Genomic DNA, 23,072 nt, shown 5'->3' on the forward strand with positions numbered 1-23,072 from the left:
TGTGTGTGTGTGTGTGTGTGTGTGTGTGTGTGTGTGTGTGTGTGTGTATGGATGGATGGGTGGATGTTGAGGTGCTTGAGTGTGAGGGAAAGATGAAGATGCGAAGAATTAGTAAATGAATGTTTAAGACATTATATTAGTATTCAGAGAATGAAACTTGTATTTATTTTGTGCCATTTGTTTTCATTACATGGAATAAAGTCGGGTGGTTTAAATTCTTAAAGGGTAGTACTAGAAAAATGGCACTAAGGATGAAATCATGACCTATTTTTTTAATAGAAACTAATTATGGGTGATGATTTCTTTTTCAGTTTGTCTTGATTGTAGGTTTTGCGTCACATACCACTCACTTTTGTGTAAATGTCTTAAATAATATCCCTTCCCCACAAAAGACAGGGTGTATTTATCTTTTATTTTCATCCACAACCTGAAGTTAATTGCATAGTGTTTCCTCTAACCTTAGTAATGAACCTCCACATCATCAATAAAGTGTGTTTATGGTGTCTATAGTAGCCTGCCCTTCTCTACTTATCTAGAAACTTGAGTGACACCTTTTGGCTGTCCTCTCTCTGCTTTACTAGTTACTCATTACTTGCAAAAATTCATAGATGAAATACAGTGCTGTGATTTGTTTTCAAATGACAGTTTTTAGAGAAAATAAACCTCAATTGGTAGGACACAGCAGCAGTCATTTTACACTTGGTTGTTAGCTTGTTGCCAGCCCTCACCAAAAGTACTTATGTCCTTATGCTTTTTGGGAGCAGGGGGGTGGATTTTAAGGTCAGAAAACAGGGCATGTAAATGAAATGTGAACTTGTAACAAATGGCCATGGGCAAGGAAACTGAAGACTTGGCTGAATTAAAAAACCTCTCCACTACTGGTGGTGGTGTCTCTCAAGTCACTTAGTGTTCAAAAATGCTAAGCATCATTAACAGACTAAAGAACTAATACGTTGTAGCTGGCCAAATACATGTAGTGGACAAAGTTTCTATAAGGCCTATTGATATATCCCTGCCAGGCTGGATTTTGATAGGACTCTTTAACAGTTAGAAAAAGGATGGGACTTGCTAGTCTTCCCCAATTCACTAGTAGGGAAGGAAGCACAGGACAAGAATAGAAGCTGCTTAAAGATGGCTGGAAGAACACAGGCCAACCGTTCTCAAAATCATTGTTGGTTTCCTGATTGAAGAAGGTGGGCTTCTGCTATTAGTATCTTAAAATGATTGTGAACACTTATGTGAACAGCAAGACCCTTATGTGTTGGTGTGAAAAATGATAAATCAACTCGCTCAAGCAAAGTTTTGAAGCAGTAGTTCTGAATTTTAAGTCCATCATAAAATGCCCAGTAAAGCACCAGTGTATTTGCAGTTAGGGACTGGAAACTAACACTCTTAAGCTGTAGTGGGGATTGTTGGTTCAGACATTTCCTGTTTAGAAAATTTTGTTACATTCAGAGTTCTGAAGCCATTTTATATTTTGGTGTCTGTTTTTTAAAGCCTTATTTAAAATAGCTACAAATGTTGTTTTTTTTTTTTCTTCCCCAGTTCATTTTTGCTTTCACTGTAATCAGTTTTAATCTACAGACCAAACCAGCTTAGATCAACATTACAATAGCTTTCCATACATACCCCTTTTTTCCTCAGGTGCTAAACAAAGGCTCCAAAATGAATATTGCTTTTAGTAACATCTGTTTTATTCTTAAAATGCATATTTCTTTTGCTAATTGTAAAGATTTGGTGTTAACAAAGTGGTTTTAACATGTAAATATGAACGAATACCTTTAGTTCTATTAAGTCAGTTTGCCTTTATCTTTTGTAGATAATTTTTTCACAATCTTGAATACATTTCATTGGTATTGTTGCATCTTTAGAATGAAAACAACTGTTTTGTCTTAGATTACGCCTGCTGCTACTATGGGAAACTGAAAATCAAGAATGTGATGCACTTTTTAACATTACTATAACCATAGGTTGCTTTAATACCTTTTCTCGGTAGCACAGCCACTAACAAAAATGAACAGTTTATAATTCTCTTCAGGAAGTGAGTCAGTTTGTAGTTGGTGTTGACCTATGAAGGGGACAGTAACTTAGGAAATAAACTTTTGGTTAATATTATATTTTGGCCTTAAAGTGTCTTCTACTGAAAATAGTTTAGATTTTGGCTTTGTTTCTATTATTCCCTCTTTGCTTCAAAAAGAATTGGTAAGAATTAAAGGAAGTCATTTCATTGATTTCTTTTTAATTGTCAGTAAGCTTTTTTTTTTTTTTTAGTTTGTATCAGAGAAGTAATACTGCCCTGAACCAGTCAAATATTTAGTTTAGTTAATAAAGCTCCTGACTACTCTGCTTCTCTAGTGTATTTTTTACTTAACAAAGGTAAACAATAAGAATGCTACTTGACAAAGGAAAAAAAAAATCTTCTCAAGCACATACTCAAACATGAAGGAGAAAAAACCCAAAAAAGTGTGTAGAGGAGGGACACCAAATGAGGTGGAGGAATACGAGAGTGATGTGTGGTCCAAAGCTATCTGGTTATATTTTGATGTTGCCAATATTGGAGAGCCAAAATTTTAATTTGCTTACTTAATATATTTGTTGGCCAGAGATCTATTTTTATATCAGTGTGCCTTGCATGTATATTAACTTTGGGAAAGGCCATGTAGTGATGCCTGAGATGTTGATGGTTCTTACCACCTCACTGATTTTTATGCAGTGGAAACGCTCATTCTATTGCCCAATTGGTGCTCTCTGTTTAAAGTCATAGATCTTGTCAAACTGGAACTCTTTTATAAACTGGGGAGTCACTTTTTTCTTTCTCTTTATTTTTTAGTCTGTTAGTGGCTGGTCTGTAGTGGGAAATAGTAAAAAGGAATCTTCACTACCTACCCCCACCCCCACCCTAACACCACCTACAAGTGATGTGATTATATCATTACTTTGTGCTCTTTGAAGGAAGTTTCAGTTTGCTGTCTCCTAGTGTTACAAAAGGTGTTATTAAAAGCATTGTTTGCAAAGTACAGGAAGATGATGGGAGTATACATTACTTTTGTGATTCTTTGTGAGCTTTGATCCAAGTTATTGGCTCTTTCCAACAAAAGTTTCGTTGTTGAAGCACCTTGCTTAGAAAGATTTTAATATTCATGTCTACAACAATTGTTTCAATAAACTGTGCAATTCTTGTCATTATAGAAAACAAAACAAAAAAAGACAGATCTGAACTCTCCCTAATGTGATTTGTTAGTTTCTGTATTTTCTGCCAGTGTAAATGTGAAAAGCTTTGCTTGCATTACGTTTTAGAAATGCATTTTGCACACTCAGTTTTGCTGAAGCTCCGTGAAAAGGTTAGATCTAAGTAGATGAATAAAGCTATGCACATGTTTTGAAAGTTTAATTTGTGTGTCATTACCAAAAGTAATCTGTCATTATTTTGCTGTTCTTAGCTTTACCATCTTTGGAAACATGGTTCAAAGTTAGTTAGCTCATCAGTGGAACTAAAAGGAAAGCTGGCACCCATTGAATAAAGTCTAGTTGATATGAGAGCTTGACTTGTATCTATTAAAGGGCTTTTCTTGAAACAGGGCAATTGTATCAGCTTTATAAACCATTGGATCCAATGCTCTTCTCAGTGAATTTTGAATATTTATGAAAAAGAAATGGAAAGTCATTCAAACTGAAACAAAGGAAAGACCTTTGTCATATGAAGCTCTGTGGCAGTTTTATGTCTTAAACTGATTTAAAGGTAGGATTGACTTTTTTAAACCTTTATTATTTTAACATAAATTTGGTTAATTGGATGATTTGAGATAAAAATCATTCAGTTTTAAGGTCAAAACACAAATTGTTTTTAAGGACAATGTGTATCTTTTTAAAAGCCCAGACTGATCTGGGCTTCTGGTTCATTCACTGCAGTTGCATGTACTAATTGTTTAGGTGTGCTGGCCAGAGCTTGTCTTTCATCTTTTAACAGGTAACTTCGGTAACTTGAGGATATTTGTAGGTGAGCTGAGTAAAAGATGCTACCAATGGTGTTTTCCCAAGCTCCCATGTATGAGGTATATTATTTTATAGCTTTTGTCTATCAAAAAGGGTTACTTCTCTTTCATCTTGTTGGCTTTGAAAAGACAGCAAAAGTTCTGTTTGTTTATAGTGGCAGTTAGTAAATCTAGTAAAGATTCAAAATGTGGTCTATACTGCATAGCTTTATAAACACAGGTAGTAACAAACAGCTTGGATGGCTTTGGATACTCTTGAGCATCTGTCAATAGTTCATTTATGTCCAGACTTAGAATAAACTGGTAGCTAGGTTATGGTGGACAACTGTAATCCTGGCAACTAGAAGGCTGAAAAACAGGAGGACTATGAGTTCAAAGCCAGACTTGCTTGCATAGCAACATAGCAAATGTATTGGAGAAGTAATCTCTGTATATTGTGCACAAACATTTATTTATGAGCTGGGTTGCCTTTTACTTTGGAAAAGGATAATTAGTAAATTACAGTTATGTTAGAAAATATTGTCCCTTTCCCTCTGAATTTTTTTTCAGTATTTGTTTTGCCCAGTTTCAAAATAATAAAAGTAGGTCTTTTCTAGATAGAACAGTGACCAGAAATTACCGTTTTGCTAAATAACTGCTTAGGTATTTACTAAAGCTGTTGCTGGTCTTACAGAATCCAAGGAAGTCTCAGTTACATGACGATCTTCCCTTATCAATGTCTTACTTAATGTTCAGTGTTTTAAAAATACAGAATTACACTCTACAACCATACTCAGATTCACTTATTTTATCAGAAAAACTTGAGAGATTTGTAGATCAAATAAGACAATAAGTGTACATTGTTGAATAAAAAAATTTAAAGTTTTGAGGTGTGTTGTGTGTTTTGTTTTGCTTGTATTTTAATATTTAGATTCCTTACTGAAAACTTAGGTATGATTGGGACACTATTTTCCAAAGGTAAGTTGTGCAAAGAGCATCAGTCTTAAAGATACTATGATTATATGTCTCTTTTCTTGAAATAGGGTCTCATTATATAGCTCCAGTTGTTCTGGATTTCAGTATGTAGACCAGGCTGGCCTCAGTCAAACTCCACCTTCCTCTGCCGTGCTGATATTAGAGATGTGTGCCACTACTATCAGACAAATTTGGGGTTTTATCAATAACAGCCGCAAAAGGGATTTGTGCATGTTAGTTGATAGAGTCTCCAAGGCTTTTTTTTTTTTTTTTTAAATGACATTTATTGTGGATTTTAGCTAACATTTGAAAGCAGTTTCTGGGCAGAACATTGAATTCTAGAGTGTTTAGCAAGATCTCATGCTTGAGGAATTTTGGAAGTTTTAACCCACTATTGTTGGATTCGGCGAATAGATTGGATCTGGGAAGTCTGGGCATGAGATCCCCACTCTTTCCAGTGTTTGTAGTCTCCTCCATGATGGTCACATTCCAAGATATACTGATAACCACGATATCCAGGATACTGGTAGCAGACCCAGCTAGGAAATTCAAAACACATTATTAAAAACCTGACATATACCTCAAAACTTCAGTCTTTCCCTGAACACACTGGCACAGGATACTTAAGTCATTTTCCCCCCTCTATTTTTCAAGGCGGTTTTTCTGTGTAGCTTTGGTTGTCCTGGACTAACTTTGTAAAGCAGGTTGGCCTACAGCTGATTAGCCTTAATCATGAAATAAAGGGTGTAGAGTAATATAAATGCTTCTACGGAGATACCTAGTTGAGGAAAATACAGCAAGTGGTAGCTGAAGTAAAGAATTCCAGATCAGTGTGTGATGATGCCAGTGTGTGGAATCTAGTAACTGTGACACTTGGTGCCTCTAGTCATTAGCCTTAGACATGCAGGAATTACTTTGATATGTGCTCCAACCCTGTTACTGTACTTACGCCCCACATTGTATCTTCATGGAACCAACTTCATTGTTGAACCAGCCCATGGCTTGCAAGGAAGGATAGTCATCACAGATCTCCCACTGGCGCCCGATGAAGTTCTCTTTCTCGAAGATGGTAATCTTAGACTCCTTATGATTCTATAATCCGGAAAGTAAGACCTGAGTGTATTTTCCCAAAATTAAGACACTTTTTTGGTCTACAGAATATATGATCATAGGTAAAAGATTCAGGCCAAACAGGCATAAGAAAAATCCTTCAGAGTTGTGATGGTGCACACCTTTAATTCCAGGCAGAGGCAGATCAATCTCTTGTATTTGAGGACAGCCTGGTCTACACTAAGAAATTCTTGTGTTGAAAAAAAAACAAACCATAATTCTATTTAGTTCAAATTAAAGATTATACACACATACAAATAAGACAGTGGAAGAGAAGGTCTGGAGTTGAATTCCCGGCAACCACATGGTGGCTCACAACCATCTAGAATGAGGTCTTGTGCTCTCACCCTATGTGCATGCAGAGTGCTGTTTAGACAATTTCTTCAAAGACTAATTATGCCCAGTACATGTGTGAATTGCAGATGTTTCCAGTAACCTCAGTGAGGTACATGATTGAGATCTTGAGAAGAATCATAAAATAGACTATTAAGGTTCTAGCCTAGGCAGGTGTCACTCCTGTGTCAGGACCATTTTCAGCCTTCAAGAGATCTAATTGTTATTCTGTTTCTGCTTTTACCTTTGTTTTTTATTCAAAAGTTGCTGTGTACACTAGATTAGCCTCATATTCAAGATTAGGTGCTAGAATTACAAGTATATGCCATCATGCCCAGCTCTAAAAAACTAAATGCAGCCTCATGGAAGTTTCTATTTCCAGTTGGGTCCACCATGTTGGAGGGGGACATGTGGAGACTGGGGACTGAAGTAGACAGTTCCTGCATACTCTGTTCTTGGGCAAAAATGTTCATGGACAACTGCCTGTGATCTGCCTTTGACATTTTAAGATGCATACTTCTGCCTCTCTACTTTCTGCCCGCCTTGATCTGTCTCGTCTCACCCCCAGAATCAGCTGAAACTGAGCTCAAAGAAGACGCCCTCCGGGCTGGAGTGGTGGCTCAGAGGTTAAGCGCACTGGCTGCTCTTCCAGAGTTCCTGAGTTCAATTCCCAGCAACCATGTCTCATCTATAATGAGATCTGGTGCCCTCTTCTGGCCTGCAGGCAAATATGCAGGCAGAACACTACAGATAATCATTAAAAAAGAAAAAACCTTATCAAAGTCATGTTAGGTGCTCTTGTCAACAATGAAAAAAAAATGGCAATATAAATTCAGAGGTTTTTTTTTTTTTTTTGAAACTAGAAAACAACCAGGTTTGGCCAGTTCAAATGAGAGCTTAGTGGGAAATTGAATATTATTAAGGAACTGAAAGAAAATTAAGAATTGCCTATATTTAAGGAAGAAAATTACTCATTTTGTGGTCAAATAGTTAAATAATTAGGTACACTTTATATGTTCTTAGAAGCAGATTAGGAACAGGTGTTTATTCCCTGTTTACACATCATATACTTTACAAAATGTTAATTGTTACATATTTTACAAGTAGACTTAGGATTTATCTTCTGATTAAATTTGAATTGCAGTTTAGTGTATGCTTAGTGTTGAGTGATGCCTGGTCTTAAAAGCTGAGATAGCAGTGTGGTGAGTTTCATTAGGAGACCTGCCTATTCCGTGCTTGAAGATGTGTTTATGCATTACCCTGTTTTTCCCTCCGTGAAATCTTAACACATTGCAATTTAACTGGCCTTCTTGCCACAGGGTCAGTGGTTTTTCACTGGTCCTATAACACTTGGGTCTTGAGTATACGCTTCCTGTCCCTGTAGGGAGATGCTTTTCTTCTTAGCATAAGGGGGAAATCAAATAGCAAATTTTTTAAACATTTATTTATTGTAAATACAGTGTTCTGCCTGCATGTACATACCTGCACAGTAGAAGAGGGCACCAGATTTCATAGATGGTTGTGAGCCGCACTGGTTGCTGGGAATTGAACTCAGGACCTTTAGGAAGAACAGCCAGTGCTCTTAACCACTGAGCTATATCTCCAGTCCAGATTTTTCTTTTCAAGACAGAGTTTTGGCTGTCCTAGAACTCACTCTAGACCAGACTGGCCTTGAACTTACAAAGATCTGCCTGCCTCCCTATGCTCAAATGATAGATTTAAAGGAAGGGAAGAGTGTTATTCTTTACTTTCATCCTTCCTATTACATTTAACATAATTGATAGAGGTAACGCAAATATCAGTCTGACCTAATCCTTTACCCCATCCCCATGCAAAAAAAAAAAAAAAAAAAAAAAAAAAAAAAGTTGAAATTTCAGACTTACAGCAGAGCAGATGGGGCGGAAGGACATGAGACGCTCAATATGGTAGGCATTGCTCCCACTCCAGGCATCCCATCGAGGGTATTCTCCTCTCTCCAGGATAAACTGCTGCCCACAGAAGCTGGTGTGCTCATAACCAATCCAGCTGCCAAAGATAGGTAGTGGTTGTTCATGGTGCTCAAAACCTGTGTGGCCTTAGGGAGAAGGCCTCTCTTGTTTTAGATGAGTTTATAGTGGGATAAACTCATGACTTTAACGTGTTTGTAAATGTGTTTTGAAATTTCCCACTGAAGATTCTCCTGTCCTATGAATGTGTATTAACAGAGCTCTATTTTCATTTTAGTCATCTTTTTGTTACTTTGAGGGTTCTTCCTCCTGCTGTTCATACTTCCATCTTCTTACCGGAGCATTCTGAGTTGTTAACAACTGAGTCTCATTTATTGAAGCTCTTTGCCTGTTTTAAAGGGTCAGTACAGAGCAGCTTGTGGAAACTTGCTCACATGCAGAGCCACTTCTGCATAAGCCAACAAGGTACTAGTGTGGGTTCACAGCTTGGCTGGCCTGCCAAGAATCAGAAGACAAAAGCCAGAGAACCTCACCAACATAGACTATCAACAAGAAATATTTGGAACACAGAACTAATGTGTCTCTGGATCCTTGAGATTTTGTTCCTTTTAATAGAGCAGTGGTGGCTCACAACTTTAATCCCAGTACTCAGGAGGCAGAGGCAGGAGGATCTCTGAGTTCAAGGCCAGCCTCTTGACAGAGTTCTAGGACAGACAAGGCTACACAGAGAAACCTTGTCTCAAAAAAAAATAAAATAATACTATTTTCCCCTCCTATTTTGTATGGGCAAGAAAAAACAGGCTTCTGTGCTTGTTCTAAAGGAATCAAAGGTAGCCTGTGGATGTCAAAGCACACAAACTTCTCTCTTGCCCCGCTGCAAGTCTACTGCCAAGATATGGACATCATCACTAGCTTTGAGTTAATTAAGCATGTAGTAATTTCCTTCAGAAAATGAGACACCTCTCTTTAAGAAGTGATTAGCATCTGGGGAACATCTTCCTAGATCCTCTATAGAGACCTGAAAAGGGCCTGAAGTACTACTGTTGGTGCCCATACTCACGCGCCACACTCCACCTTAAGAGACCGGACATTATCAAAACTACGCTCAGAGACATTTGGGCAGGAACTGGTAAACTCCATCCTCTTGCCCTGGAAGTTCTCCTGATCATAGATGGTTATCTGAAATGGATTTAAGGGACAAGAAAAAGAATCAGGTACACAGTAAGAATAAGGGTGCAAGTTAAGAGCTTATGTTTATCCTGTGATTTTTTTCATCACTAGCTATGGCCCAGGATGGCTGATGGTCTTTTCTAGTGTAGACAGGGTAAAAAGGTGTTTAAATTAGTACCACTGCTCAGTGACATTAACATGTTCTGGCTAAATTTATGATAGGAATGGTCTTCCAAGGACAACAGAGCCCAATCGATGACCGAGGCCTTGTGAACTCTGATTCCACCAAGTGTCCTCCACCCATGTGACCCAGAGGCCAGGATTCTGGAACTTCTAGAAAAACCCTGTGGGTTATTTCTTTGCTTCTAAAGTACAAAGGGAGGGTTTGTGATAAAGCTTTCATCCTTTCAACTAGAGCTTGGTTCCTGACTTGGCAAGCTCCCAAAACTGTGAGCTTGCCTCAGAACAGAGTTGTCCAATAAGGAAAGGATTGTGTGTCAGGGAAACAGTGAAAGGGCTGGAATCTGCTGGTTTTAGCTCATGGCTAAATCCAACCTCAGACTTAGTAGGGAGGCCTGGATCCCATGGCTCTTTTTGGACCTAATGGCAAATAAGAATTGGCCTAGGAAATAAATCCCACCCATCATGGACTTCCAGATTCAATGTTGGAAAAGTCCTCTTTCAACAGTACCTAGGTGTTAGATGGGCCCTTCCTCCTACAGATTTTTGTGGGGGGGGAGGGGAGGAAATGAGCATTGTCTCAAGAATCAGTACAGCCTTGTAGCTATTATGTGACAGCACCTCAGCCCTGCCCTGTTGGACCCTTTCATTTTCCGTGTGATTGGCACAGCTTACCTTCCATGGTCCCAAGGAACCTGGCATAGGGTTGGTCTGAGCCATCTTAGTGGTTGGAAGAGTTTCTGGAAGATAGAATACATATCAGTGCTGTGGCTTTCAGGAAGTGGGTAATGAGGTAAGAAGGTACAGAAAAAAGGCAAAGAGGCTGTAGTCCCAGATTTTGGTTGGGATCCTGGCTCTGCTGCTGCTACCTCAGGTTTTCTATCGATAAGCCTTTTATATGCAGTCATTGTAAAAATTAGAAAAGTAATGCAAATGAAAGACTGCAAGGGGATTTGGTACCTCTGATGGATGTACCTTCTGTCCTCTTGCTTGCCTGCAGAGAACATTGCCTGAGTCTCACCATATCAACTCCCGGACAACTGTCTCATGTCACATTCAGGCAACACGGCCAAAATTCTCCACCTGCCCCTGATTAAAGCGTAGCCTGTATTTGGGCCCTTCGCGGTTTTCCCAGCACCTATGGTTCTGTATGTCCATGCCACCATCCCCTCTTTCTCTGTCTCCTAGACCTAGCTGTTTGACCTTGCTGCCTCAAAGACTGCCCTGCCTTTTCCACCCTGCAGATTTTGACTTCTCCCTGGTATTTGAGGACTCATCACAGTATTCATCTATGTCACTATTGACTATATACTGGGTGTGCAGCTCAATAGCAGGGCTGGCACTTCCGCAGCACCATGCCAAAGCAGTGGTGATATGGGGCATAGGGCAATTTGAAAAGTATGCACTGAAGCCAGGCTTGGTGGTGCAAGCATTTAATGCCTGTTACTTGAAACAGTAGGTAGGAGAATTGCAAACTCAAGACCTAGTTGGACAACTTAGTGAGACTGTCTCAAATTTAAAAGTAAGGGCTATGAGTTCCAGGCTAGCTAAGGCTACACAATGAGACTTAGTCTCATAAAAGGGGACTGGAGTTGTGTGGCTGGGGATATAGTTCAGTACTAGAGTGCTTGTCCAGCATGTTTGAACCCTTAGATTCAGTCTCTAGTATTGTGGGTGTATGTGTTTGAAATGAAGAAGAAAGAGTATTTATAAAAATATAATGGCTTAGGTTGGGTATGGTGGTGCACACCTTTAATCCCAGCACTCAGGAGGCAGAGGTAGTAGGATATCTGTGAGTTCGGGGACAGCCTGGTCTACAGAGTGAATGCCAGGACAGCCAGGGATACACAGTGAGACTCTGTCTCAAAACAAACCAATGGCTGGCTCACTCTATGTCAGACCACGTTCTACTTGCATCAATGTATCTTGTTCTCACAAGTCAAATAACATCACCACCTCATTTTATGAATGAGGACCAATGACCATAGAGGTTAAATAGTCATCATTGTTGTTATGTTGAGGAGAAGGATGAGGGAAGGAAAAAGAAGGGAGAGAGAAGACAGGCAGGTGTATATCAGGTTTCCAGACTCAGAACTGACATTCAGGGTTCTACCCTGGCATCCAGCTTAAGAACTAATGCATATAAATTCTGGTATTTCTATCTATGTGGGGCCTCCAAGTAAACAGTACCCTGCCTGCTACAGCCCGCCCCACCCTCCTGTGCCCCATAAGCGCTGACTCCCAGTCTTGATTTCTAAGGATGTGGTTATCGTCATAGGTGACTCCTTAAGGTAGCAAACAAAGTTCTCCACCAAAGTCCCGACTCTCTACCTCCAAAGGTTCAAACCTCCAGGCGGGAGACAGCTGGTTCCTCCCCTGTATTTGTCTCTTGAGATAAGGAAAGAAAAGGAAAGGCGCCATCGAGGCCTTACTCACCCAGCTCTCGCTGCACAGTCTGGGTCTCCATCTGGTGCAGCTTCCTCTGTGGGTCCTCTCTTTATAGTTCCGCAGCTGCTGGCCAGTGGCTCTGTCAGCACTCTCTTTCCCCTCTCTCTTTGTTTCTCCTGATCCCCGGAGCTTTAGTGGCTCAGCCTCCTGGGTGTGTGTGGGGTGTCCCTGGGGGCTTTGTTTAGGGTTACAGAAATGCAGAGGCCCTGCTATTGGGCAGGGCTGGCTGCCTAGGAAGGTCTTCTCAGAGCAGCTGGGAGCTGAGGGCAGAAGTGCCTGCACTCAATGTTTGTCCTTATCCTTTTTGGCCTTGGAACTTCCTAAAATCTTGAGAGGTTCTACCAAACACATCAAAATGGAACACACACGCATGCACGCGCACCACACAGAGATGCGTGCGCGCACACACACTTCCTTAAATGTGAAAGTAAAGCCTGGCGTGGTGGGGCGTGCCTTTAACCCCAGCACTCAGGAAGCAGAGGCAGGTGGATCGATATGATTTCAGGGCCAGCCTGATCTATATAGTGAATTCCAGGACAGCTCGGGCTATGTATATATATATAGTGGGATGTTCAAAAAAAGGTAAAATAGATAGATAGATAGATAGATAGATAGATAGATAGATAGATAGATTGCTAAATAGATAAATAAGCGTAAATATTTTTACAAAACTGAGCATTTTGTAAAATGCTCAGTTGAAGAAACATAAATGTTCTCAAAACTCCTATTATCCTGTATACAGACAGCTGTATAGGAACTGAGTTTGATTACAATTGACCTGCAGACCTGAATCTCACCCTGTTTTGTTAAATATTCATTTTAATATTGCAGCTTGCTTTTAAAATTTTGACTCGAATGACCTGCATTGTTTTTGTTGTTAGCACTTTGTGTGCGAGTTCCCATTTGTTTACTTATCTTGTGTGTGTGTTTGTGTGTGCACTCAAACCCTCAAGCTTGCGTGCAGAAGTGAGATGCCAACTTCCAAGAGCCAGTTCTCTCTCTACCATGCAGGTTCTGGGGGTCAAACTCAAGGCCCTTAGCTTGGGAACACGCACCTCTATACTCTGTGTATTTATTTTTGTGGCAGGGTTTTACACTGTAGCCCAGGCTGCACTGGGAGAGTTCAAGACAATTCTCCTGCCTTAGCCTCAAGAATGATGTCATTAATAGGCAGAGGCTCATCCTTTTATTTTTTTTCTCTCTTTTTCCTTCATCTTTTAAAAAATTCATAAGAGTATTTTGCTTATATGTTTGTGTGTGCACTATTTTCATACCTGGTGCCTATGGAGGCCACAAGAGGACACGGGATTGCCTAGAGCTGGAGTCACAGAGGTTGTGAGTTGCCATGTGGGTGCTGGGAATCAAATTTGGGTTCTCCAAAAGAGTAACCAGTGCTCTTAACTGCTGAGCCATCTCTTTCTAAACGTTTTAAAAATGCTTTTATTACATTGTTTGTATAGAGCGTGTGTGTGTATATGTACATGTGTGTGTCTATGTGTCTGTGTGTGTGTATGCATGGTGCTCATGACAAGGTCAGAGGACATCTTGTGAGAGTCAGTTCTCTCCTTCCACCATGTGGGTTCCAGGGATTAAACTTGGTGTTAGGACTTGGCAGCAAGCACCTTTACCAGCTGAGCCATCTTACTGTACCTCTCCCCTTTCCTTTTCTTACTCCTTTCTCTCCTTTCCAGACTGCCATCTTAGGGAAATATTTCTTTGGTCAATCATTCTGTCTTTCATTCCCTAATTTCTGGACTGACTTAGATGGCCTCACCTTGTAGAAATGTCTTTAGAAACTAGGATCCAGAAAGGCATCTTGGTTTAGGACAAAGTTTTTCATAATAATTTTTCTGTAGTCTTTGAGATTTAAGCAACAAAAACACATTTTCTATTAGCTGGGGAGTGGTGACCTTTAATCGTAGGCAGAGGCAGGACGATCTCTGTGAGTTTATGGTCAGCCTGGTCTACAGAGTGAGTTCCAGGACAGCCAGGGCAACACAGAGAAACACTGCCTTGAAAAACCAACCAACCAACCAACAAACAAACAAAACATTTTCTATTAAAACAGTTATTTTTGAAAATAAATAACCACATAATTATTTGCTTCTGCTTAGCTTGGTTAGTCCCTTTTGAAAAAAAAAAAATGAATGAGTTCTGTGACTCCGGAAGAGGCGCAGATGAAAGAGGCACAGAACTGCCATAGCACCCTGCTGTGCACAGCCTACTCACCCAGCCATAGCATGCTGCCTGGGCTCTCTGATTTTTTTTTCACTCTCAGGATCTTTGGGGGAATTGTTTATTCCGGTGAATTTTTGGTTCAATAAAGACTGATTTGGCCAACTTTTCATTTTAGAGAGGAAATAGAGACTTTTATGATTGGTTGAAAAATCCCAACACATGCGCAAAACCATTGCGTGGGAGGTGGGAGGGGAGGTAGTGTGTGGATCAATGAGCGCACAACCACTGACATCCGTCCACCAGGCATTCCTAGAGTTACAGGCAGCCTAAGCTGCTATCCCCACCTCACACGTGATTTTCTTTTGTCACCTTAAGTCCCAGAAACTGGAGGACTGTGGAGTCTTCTGTGCTAAGTGCCGAGCTTTCAAGATGAGAACCTAATATGGGGGTGGGAGGGGATGCTGTTTCTTTCAGGGTGCTGGGAAGCAAACTCAGGGCTTGCAAAGGTTAGACCAGCAAGTCAGTCCTGAGCCGCGTCTTCAGCCTCTGTACAGGCCTCTTCCTTGTCTCAATCTCTGCTTTGCCTGTCCTACTCAGGACATGAGCTCAAAGCTCCAGGCCCCAGTCCCGCCTCTTTTCAGGGACATTGGAGCAAGGGCTACCCCAAGAAGCAGAAATGAAGAGAGCAACCAGCGATCCCTTCCCGGAATAGGTATCATAATTTCCTGTTCCTTCTTAGTAACTGCAGCATCTGGAACACTGGCGATGTTTTCCCGATCCTCAGGATGGCGTCATGAACAGGTTAGTGCTGCACTCATCTTACAGAGGAGTAAACAGGAACGAGAAGGCTATCTAAGCCAAGAAACCTAGCAGGACTCAACGCGTGTCTGTTTGACTGTAAAGTGCATGTTTCTCCTCTCTGGTCTGGTGGCCTCTGCTGGCTCACCAACAGCTGTCACATGAGAAAGCTGAAGTGACCAAGACAGTGTTAGGCACTCAGAACTCAGCAAGTGGTAACTGTCTCTTTTCCTGTGCCAAATAAGATTGCATTTTAGGCTAGGTCTCATAAAGACGAGCAGAAATAGGCAACAGACTCTAGGAAAAAAAGCTTCAGATAAATGTCCTCCTTTAACTGGGAAAGACCGCATTTATTCAGCTTTCATTTTTTCAGTAGTTTATAACTTGTAGTCCATTCTACCAGCACCTTGCCCAACGTGTGTGTGTGCATGTGTGTGTTCGAGCACGCTCACGCTTGTGCAATGGAATCCAGAAGACCTGAGCATACTCCAGCCCCAGCCCTTGTCAGTCTAGTTTTCGGCAGGTCTATCAGAGACATGGACTGAGAAACACTTTCTTCGTCCACACACTCACCGCGCAAGCCAGGAGGACAGCTGTGTGTGAGCTGAGCTGTGAGATGTGCCGGTGGTGACCGACACAGGGGAACATGACAACCCCCCCCCCTCCAAAGGGTAAGCTGGCCAGTTTAAAATTCGGATTTATTGATACTTTGGCCACTTGCCAGAGATGTTTGGTACTCAACGGAATTTTATGGGTGGCTTGTCCCCCCTGGCCTTGCCTCTGGGCCCAGGGTAGGGGACGGGACCATGGGGCCAGGGAAGCCCTTGGACTCAGCACATTGTGGAGAGGACAATGGGGCTAGCCGGGCTGCTGAGCAGCACTTCTGTTGGACACAGCAGGAAAGGTACAAAGCAAAGGGCCCGTCAGCATTCAGCCATCTCCTACCTCCCCCACAAGGGCCAGCTCTGGGGGACCTTTTCTCCCCTGACCGCTTTAAAAACTACATGTATAGTGAGATACTAGCTCACGGAAACAACAGCAATCAATCTGATTTTGTTGTCTGGAGCTTGGCTGATTCTGAAACGGCTGAAAAGGCCAAGTAGTGCCAGAGAACTTGGGAGACATCTCAAGCTTCTGAGATCTCCTCTGCTCGCAGGCATTGAGACATACGCACTGGTCAGAGGATGCCAAAGCAGGCTTTCCCTATTTGAGACAGGAAGGCGTTTCAGCTCACTGCAGTCTCACAGAATTTTCAGCTCTACAGACCAAACCACTTCCTCCCAATAGAACCCCCAAAACTGATATAAGAATGAGTGTCTCAGGCTGGAGAGATGGCTCAGTGGTTAAGAGCACTATCTGCTCTTCCAAAGGACCTAAGTTCAATTACCCAGCACCCACATGGCAGCTCACAACCACCTGGAATGCCAATTCCAAGGGGTCTGACACCTTCACACTAATGCACATAAAAAATAAAATTAAAAAAAGAAAAAGAAATCACAGAGGCATTTCACGGTCTAAGTGGGAGATTTTAACAGAAAAAAAAAAAAAGAATGAGTATCTAGATGTCTAGAGAATGAGTATCTAGGTTCAATGTGTCCTATTGATGACACAGCCCATTTTCTACTCCTGACAAGCAGCAGTGGATTGCTTCTTCCTTAGGGCTGTCCAACTGGAGAAGAAAAACACTGAACACCCAGTTAAATTTCAAAATTACATCTGTCTGTCCACCCGTCTGTCATTCATCTATCTTCTCTCTATCACATGAGTGAGTGTGTATGTGAGAGAGAGAGAGAGAGAGAGAGAGAGAGAGAGAGAGAGAGAACATGCAGAATCCCATGGAAGTCAGAAGAGATACTGGATCGCCTGGGACTCAAGTTACAGATGTTTGGAATTTGCCTTGTGTTTGCTGGGAACCAAACCCAATTATTTTACAAGAGTAGCAAGCGCTCTTAATCACTGAGCTATCTCTCTAGTCCCAAAGATTTATTTTAACTATCTGTGCAGGCACGCATGCACACAGGTGTCCATGAGGCCAGAAGAGGGCATCGGATCCCTAGAGCTGAAGCTACAGGCAGTTGTGAACCAGCTGACCTGGATGCTGAGGATAGGACGCAGGTCCTCTACAAGAGCAGCATGCTGCTTTTAACTGCTGAGCACCTGTGGTTTATGTTTTGCTGTTTGTTTGTTTGTTTGTTTTTTGAGACAGGGATAGAACCCTGTTTGTATGAAGGAATGTGCCACCTTGCCTGGCTACTTTTATTTGTTATTTATTAATTCACAGACAGGGACTTACGTAGTCAAGGCTGACCTGGCTGCCCATCACACTTATACACAAGAGGCTGAGACAGGAAGGTTGATCATGACTTTGAGGTCAGTCTGGGCTACACATAGAGTGAGATACTATCTCAAGGAAACAACAAAAGAAAACTGTCTTTATCTCATAAATATGTAAAATTATTATGTGTCCATTAAAAAAAAATATATATATATTTTTATGTCTAATTTTGGCCAAGCATAGTTGTACAAACCCCAACAGTGGGGGAATTAGAGGCAGGAGGATCAGGAAGTTGAGGCCAGCCTAGGTTATATGACACTGTGTTTAAAAAACAAGAACAAGCCAGGCTGAGGTGGTTCATCTCAGCACTTAGGAGGCAGAGGCAGCGGATTTCTAGCCTGGGCTACAGAGTGAGTTCCAGGACAGGTAAGGATACACAGAGAAACCTGTCTTGAAAAACCAAAAACACACAAAATGCCAACTTCTTCACTGGTTCCGTTTTCAGCACCTTCCTTAAATACACCAACTAGAATGTAGTACGAGCTCAAACCTATCAGATCAGTCATTGTCCCTCTGGCAAACCCCTGGCTTCCAGGAGGCAGAAGTTTCTTATGCTGCTGCATAGGCAATAGCCAGAAGCCCCCACCAACCTTTTTTTTTTTTTTTTTTTTTTTTTAAGATTCATTTGCAAGACTGGCTTTTGTGAGATGGCTCAGCAAAGCTCAGTTCCCAGCACCCGTGTCAGGCAGCTCACAACCACCTGCAGCTCTTACCTATTTGAAAATGTTATCCCATATTTTCTTTGGCCTCCTTAGGAACAAGGCACACATGTGGTACAGACATACATGCAGACAAAATATTCATGCACATAAAAATAAAATATGTTTGCCGAAGAAAGAGGATTCATTTTTATGGTGTGCACTAAGACACTGTTTTAACCACGTGAGTGGGTGTGTCTGTTTCTGAGTATGTTCACATGAGCAGGTGTCCAGGGAGGCCAGAGCCATTTGGATCCTCTGGAGCTAGAGTGACAGGCAGTTACGAACTGCCCCACAGGCTCTGGGAAAGAACAGCTCTTAACCGTTGAGCAGGCTCTCCAGCCCTCAAGTGCCTTTTTATTTGGACACCAGTCATTGTATTCACTGACAACCTTAATTCAGGATAACCTCAACTTAATTTCCAATTCCTTATCTCCAAAGCCAGGCAGATTCGGAGGTCCAAGATGGACATGCCGTTTAGGCAGACACTGTTTAGCCTAGGACAGCCTTCAGTTTCAGAGTTGAGCAGGCGACTACTTCCTCTAGGTGTCCAAAATGATTCTCAAAATAGAGTTCTTAACCCCAGTCCAGCCACTAGCATCACAAACTCTAAACTGCTTGTCCTTTGCTATCTCTGTCTCAGAAAGGGAAGCAGCTCAAGCCAAACATCCAGAAACCCAACTTGCAGTTGTTGGGTGTTTTTTTGTCTGTTTGTTTGTTTTGTTTTTTTGTTTTTTAAGACAGGCTTTCTCTATGTAACCGAGCCCTGGCTGTCCTGGAACTCTATTTGTAAACCAGACTGGCTGTGAACTCACAGAGATCTGCCTGCCTCTGCCTCTTGAGTGCTGGGATTAAAGACATGCACCACGATCTCTGTGAGTTCGAGGCCAGCCTGGTCTACAGAGTGAATTCCAGAACAGTCAGGGCTACACACAGAAACCTGTCTCAAAAAAAAAAAAAAAAAAAAAAAAAAGACATGTGCCATCACTCCAGGCTTAGTTGTTTTAAGACAGAGTCTAAAGAAAAGATGGGGCTTTATGGTTTCCTGTAGCCCACGCTGGGCCTCAACTCCAAATGTAGCCAGTGATGACTCTGAGTTTCTGATTCTCCTGCCTCTGCTTCCCAAGCACTGGATGGATAACAGGCACAAAAGCCCATGTCTCACTGGGCTCTCTTCACCGCACCTCTCTCTTTCTCACCATTGTCCCCAATCTTTGGCTGAATCTTTCAAATTCCTTTCTCCAAGGTTCTGTGTGTCAGGACTTCTCCATTGTATCAATTATGCAGGATGCCTTAGACAATGAGAAGATTATTTAGTTCTTCTAGCAGAATATGACCCAGGAGTGTAAGTTTGGGCTTGAGCCCTTCAGTGATGTTTGTGAGATTTAGGCTTTTTCCATCCTGTTCCACTGATGTCAGTGTTGACTTCATTCTAAGGCTGGTTGCTTTCCTCATTGTTGGGTGTTTTCCAGTAGCAACTGGGATTGTGTGCTTCATTGTTCAAAGCCACACTTTGTGTGGGGGGGGGGGTGGTTCTGGAGAGGAGGTGCAGAGAGACAGAAAAACACAAAGAGACAGAGAGGCTCCTGTGGCTTTCTAAAGACCAAGGATTAGCTATGTCAGGAGTCCCAGCAATGCCCACTCCATGCCTTACAGGGTGAGATGAGCAAAGGTTACAGACATTTGGCCACGCTGGCTTCCAATCTTTTACCTGTTGGTTTGTTTTGAGACAGGGTCTCAGCCTGTAGCTCTGGTTGGCCAGTGTCAGACTCACAGAGATCCCCTGCTAAGCCATATACATACACACATTACATATGACGTATGTGATACATGTAAGTCCACAGTTCACCTCTCCTCACACACATGTATGTATGCGTCAGCATTCTGTCTCTGAAATCCACCCGTGAACACATTTTAGGGCTTAAAATCTAGGCCCTAAACAGGATCCTTGCTCAGTACTTACCACAGTATGAATTAACTGCAGTGCATAATCTTACTTTGTATCTCCCACCTGTAATTCTCTGTTTCTTTCCCTCTAGTCTTGCCTTTTGTGTGTGTGTGGAGCTCGGCAGTTGACCCAGGACCTGGAACAGGATAGATCAGCACTTCATTCTCGAGGCACACCCTGGAATTCTGAATTCCGTGTTGCGTGTGTTTCTGTTCGACGGTCCAAGCGGGCAAGCATGGAGCCGCATCTCCATGTCTGGCCCTCCTCCGTGTTGTTCCACCTGTATCTGTTATTTGTTGTTGCTGCTGTGGGTTGATGTGGCCATCCATACGCCATGGTCCTAAGTAGAGGTCGGAGGGTAACTTTCAGGAGTTGATCTCTTCTCCCACGGTGGGCTCCAGGGATGAAACCCAGCTTGTCAGGTTTTCACGTCAAGCGCTTTTTCCTGTTGAACCATCTTGCTGGCTTTCCACTTTGGTTTTGATTTTTTTGTTCCTTCTTTTCTTTTTGAGACAGTCTCACTACGTGGCTCTGCCCGGCCTGAAACTTACTATGTCAATCAAACTGTCCTCACAGAGACCCTAGCATCCATGTTTAAACAAACAAACAAACAAAACCCCCTAGGATTTTGATGCATGTTTGTAACTCCAGCACCACAGAGCAATAAAATACAAAAGCCCTGTCATGACATCTGTGTCTTTTCTGTGAGGGAAGATCTCACCAGGTAGCTTAGGCTGGCTTTAGACTCACAGGAATCCCCAGCTCTCCAGGTGCTGAGATTACAGTTACAAATTGCCAGGCCCAAATGCTATTGTTTCTTTACTCATTTGTTTCTTTGGCGGGTCAGTTCATGCTCATCTCTAGGTTTTGGAAAAATTCCTGTGGGGCCTATTTTGTGCTCTTGTATTTGATTGCTCTGTGTCACAGCTGAACACTTTTGACTAACTAACCCCTTGGCCAGGCATTCTCAGCAGGTGTGTGCTCAGGTAAACCTCTGACACTGGCACAGTGTCAGATCCCTGACTTTTCTTCCCACAGACTCCAGTCAGACACCTGTCTGCTCTGCTGTGTCCCACAGCCCAGTGAGACAGTGTTTCTGGACTCTTATCTTCAGGACAAACCTGTTGTGGCTGGCTTTGAGCAGGACATCTGGATCCAGCTGTGTCTGAGATTACATCTTTCCTCCCTAGAGGGGCATTACACTCCTGGTTCTGATACCCTGTGGGACTCAGCTTCAGCTCATGAGAGGTGAGTCCTGAGTGTTGTCTTGCCCAGGGGAGCTCTTTGTTTGCTTGGCTTAGTGGTTGCTTGAGACAGGGTCTCCCAGTGTAGCCAGCTGACCGTGACCCCAGGATTCTCCTGCCTCTGTATCCTAAGTGTGAGATTACAGGTGCACACCGCCACAGTCAACCTCCCGCCGAGAAATTTTAGATACCCCTTTTAATTTTAAATATAACAGAAGCACAAAAGTGCACAAATTATGAACAAATAGTTTGATGAGATTTTCTGAAATGCACTGAGACCAGCTCATGGAACTTACCCAGCATGCCTGAGGAGACCTCCCAGGAGCCTCCAGTCTGCCTTTTCACGGAAAGCTCCTGTTCCATCTGGCACTGCAGAGTCTTTCTAGCTATCTTCTTTTGCATGCACACCACAAGCAGACTGACTCTTCCATGCTGGACTTCGTCTCCCCGCAGCTGTGTGTTCCAGTCTGCCACGCTGTTGCCTGAAGCTGGGCTTTGTGTACTCTCGGTGCTGGGTGTCGCCATGCCTACGAAAGTTCTATTCTAGTGATGTTAATCACTTAGACCAGTCATTTTTCAGCCTTCCTAATGCAGCGACCCTTCAACACAGTTCCTTCTGTTGTGGCGACCCCCAATAATAAGATTACTTCATGGCTGCTTCGAAGCTGTGATTTTGCTACTGTTGTGCATTACAACGTAAACACCTGATATGCAGGGTACCTAATATGCAAGCCTTGGGGAAAGGTCTTTTGACCCCCACAAAGAGGTCATGCTTTTTTAGGCACTTTCCCACCTTGTAGCTATCAGTCCCAGCATTCGTGGAAACATTCTCATCTGCATTTCAGGTTCCCATAGGACTACACACAGCTGCTTGGAAGAGACACAGGAATAATCAGTAGACACTGTCAACAGATTTTCAGTGTGTACTGTGATATGGCTCTGAGGTCCATAGGTCACAGAGGACTCAGAACTAGTACATATCTTGTTCTTCAGCTGCATTGAAAATTAATGCTTTCTTTTTTTTTTTTCTTTTCTTCTTTTTAAGATAGTGTTTTCTCTGTGTAGCCCTGGCTGTCCTGGAACTTGCTCTGTAGACATCGAACTCACAGAGATCTGCCTGCTCTGTCCTCCAAGTGCTGGGATTAAAGGCATGCCCAACCATGCCCAGTGCTATTTCTTATTTAAGGTAAATAATTTAAGACTGATGCAAGGCCAGGCAAAATGATACACGCCTAGAATCCCAGTACTTTGGAATGCTGAGGCAGGAGGATCTTTTTATTGATGGTGGTAGTGTTTTTTTTTTTTTTTTTGTTTTGTTTTGTTTTGTTTTTGTTTTTCAGACAGGGCTCCTCTGTGTAGACCAGGCTGGCCTTGAACTCACAGAGATCTGCCTGCCTCTGCTATCCTGAGTGCTGGGATTACAGGCGTGCACCACCGAACCTTGGCAGTAGGATCTTAAATTCCAGATTAGTCTGAGATACACGTGAGAATCTGTCTCAAAGGAAAACCAAAAATTTTTGTGGGGTGAGGTGATACATGCTTGTAATCCCATCCTGGAGGTGGAGGTCAGCCTGGGCTACATGAGACCTTATCTCCTCTTTGCAGTCTTGTAAGGTCCTAGAATCTAAAGCCACATGTTGTAAGACACAAATCACTGGACCAGGTAACAGTTTGCCCACTCTCAGCTTGGAATGATATCTATGGGTAAAACAGGTGGACAGTCACCATAGAGGGCCTA

General features: G+C 42.3%; 1 protein-coding gene across 4 annotated transcripts; it reads right to left on the minus strand.

Annotated features, from left to right (window-relative positions):
• Positions 1-5,239: 5,239 nt before the first annotated feature.
• Cryba1 (crystallin beta A1) lies at positions 5,240-21,800 on the minus strand. Of its 4 annotated transcripts, none has more exons than XM_055620193.1 (7): positions 21,631-21,800; positions 12,122-12,308; positions 10,361-10,425; positions 9,396-9,514; positions 8,273-8,414; positions 5,896-6,038; positions 5,240-5,485 (listed from the first exon to the last, which is right to left on the minus strand). In XM_055620193.1, exons 2-7 carry the CDS (start codon positions 12,150-12,152, stop codon positions 5,338-5,340), a joined length of 648 nt encoding a protein of 215 aa, XP_055476168.1. In that variant the 5' UTR covers positions 12,153-12,308; positions 21,631-21,800; the 3' UTR covers positions 5,240-5,337. The 4 variants fall into 4 exon arrangements, with proteins under 4 accessions (XP_055476168.1, XP_055476166.1, XP_055476167.1 ...); XM_055620191.1 differs by having other exon boundaries at positions 12,122-12,393; XM_055620192.1 differs by lacking the exon at positions 21,631-21,800 and adding an exon at positions 20,106-20,145 and having other exon boundaries at positions 12,122-12,393.
• Between the last annotated feature and the right edge of the window lie 1,272 nt (positions 21,801-23,072).

Source organism: Psammomys obesus, unplaced genomic scaffold, assembly GCF_907164565.1.
Source record: "Psammomys obesus unplaced genomic scaffold, mPsaObe1.curated_primary_1811, whole genome shotgun sequence".
In the NCBI taxonomy this organism is placed as follows: Eukaryota; Metazoa; Chordata; class Mammalia; order Rodentia; family Muridae; genus Psammomys; species Psammomys obesus.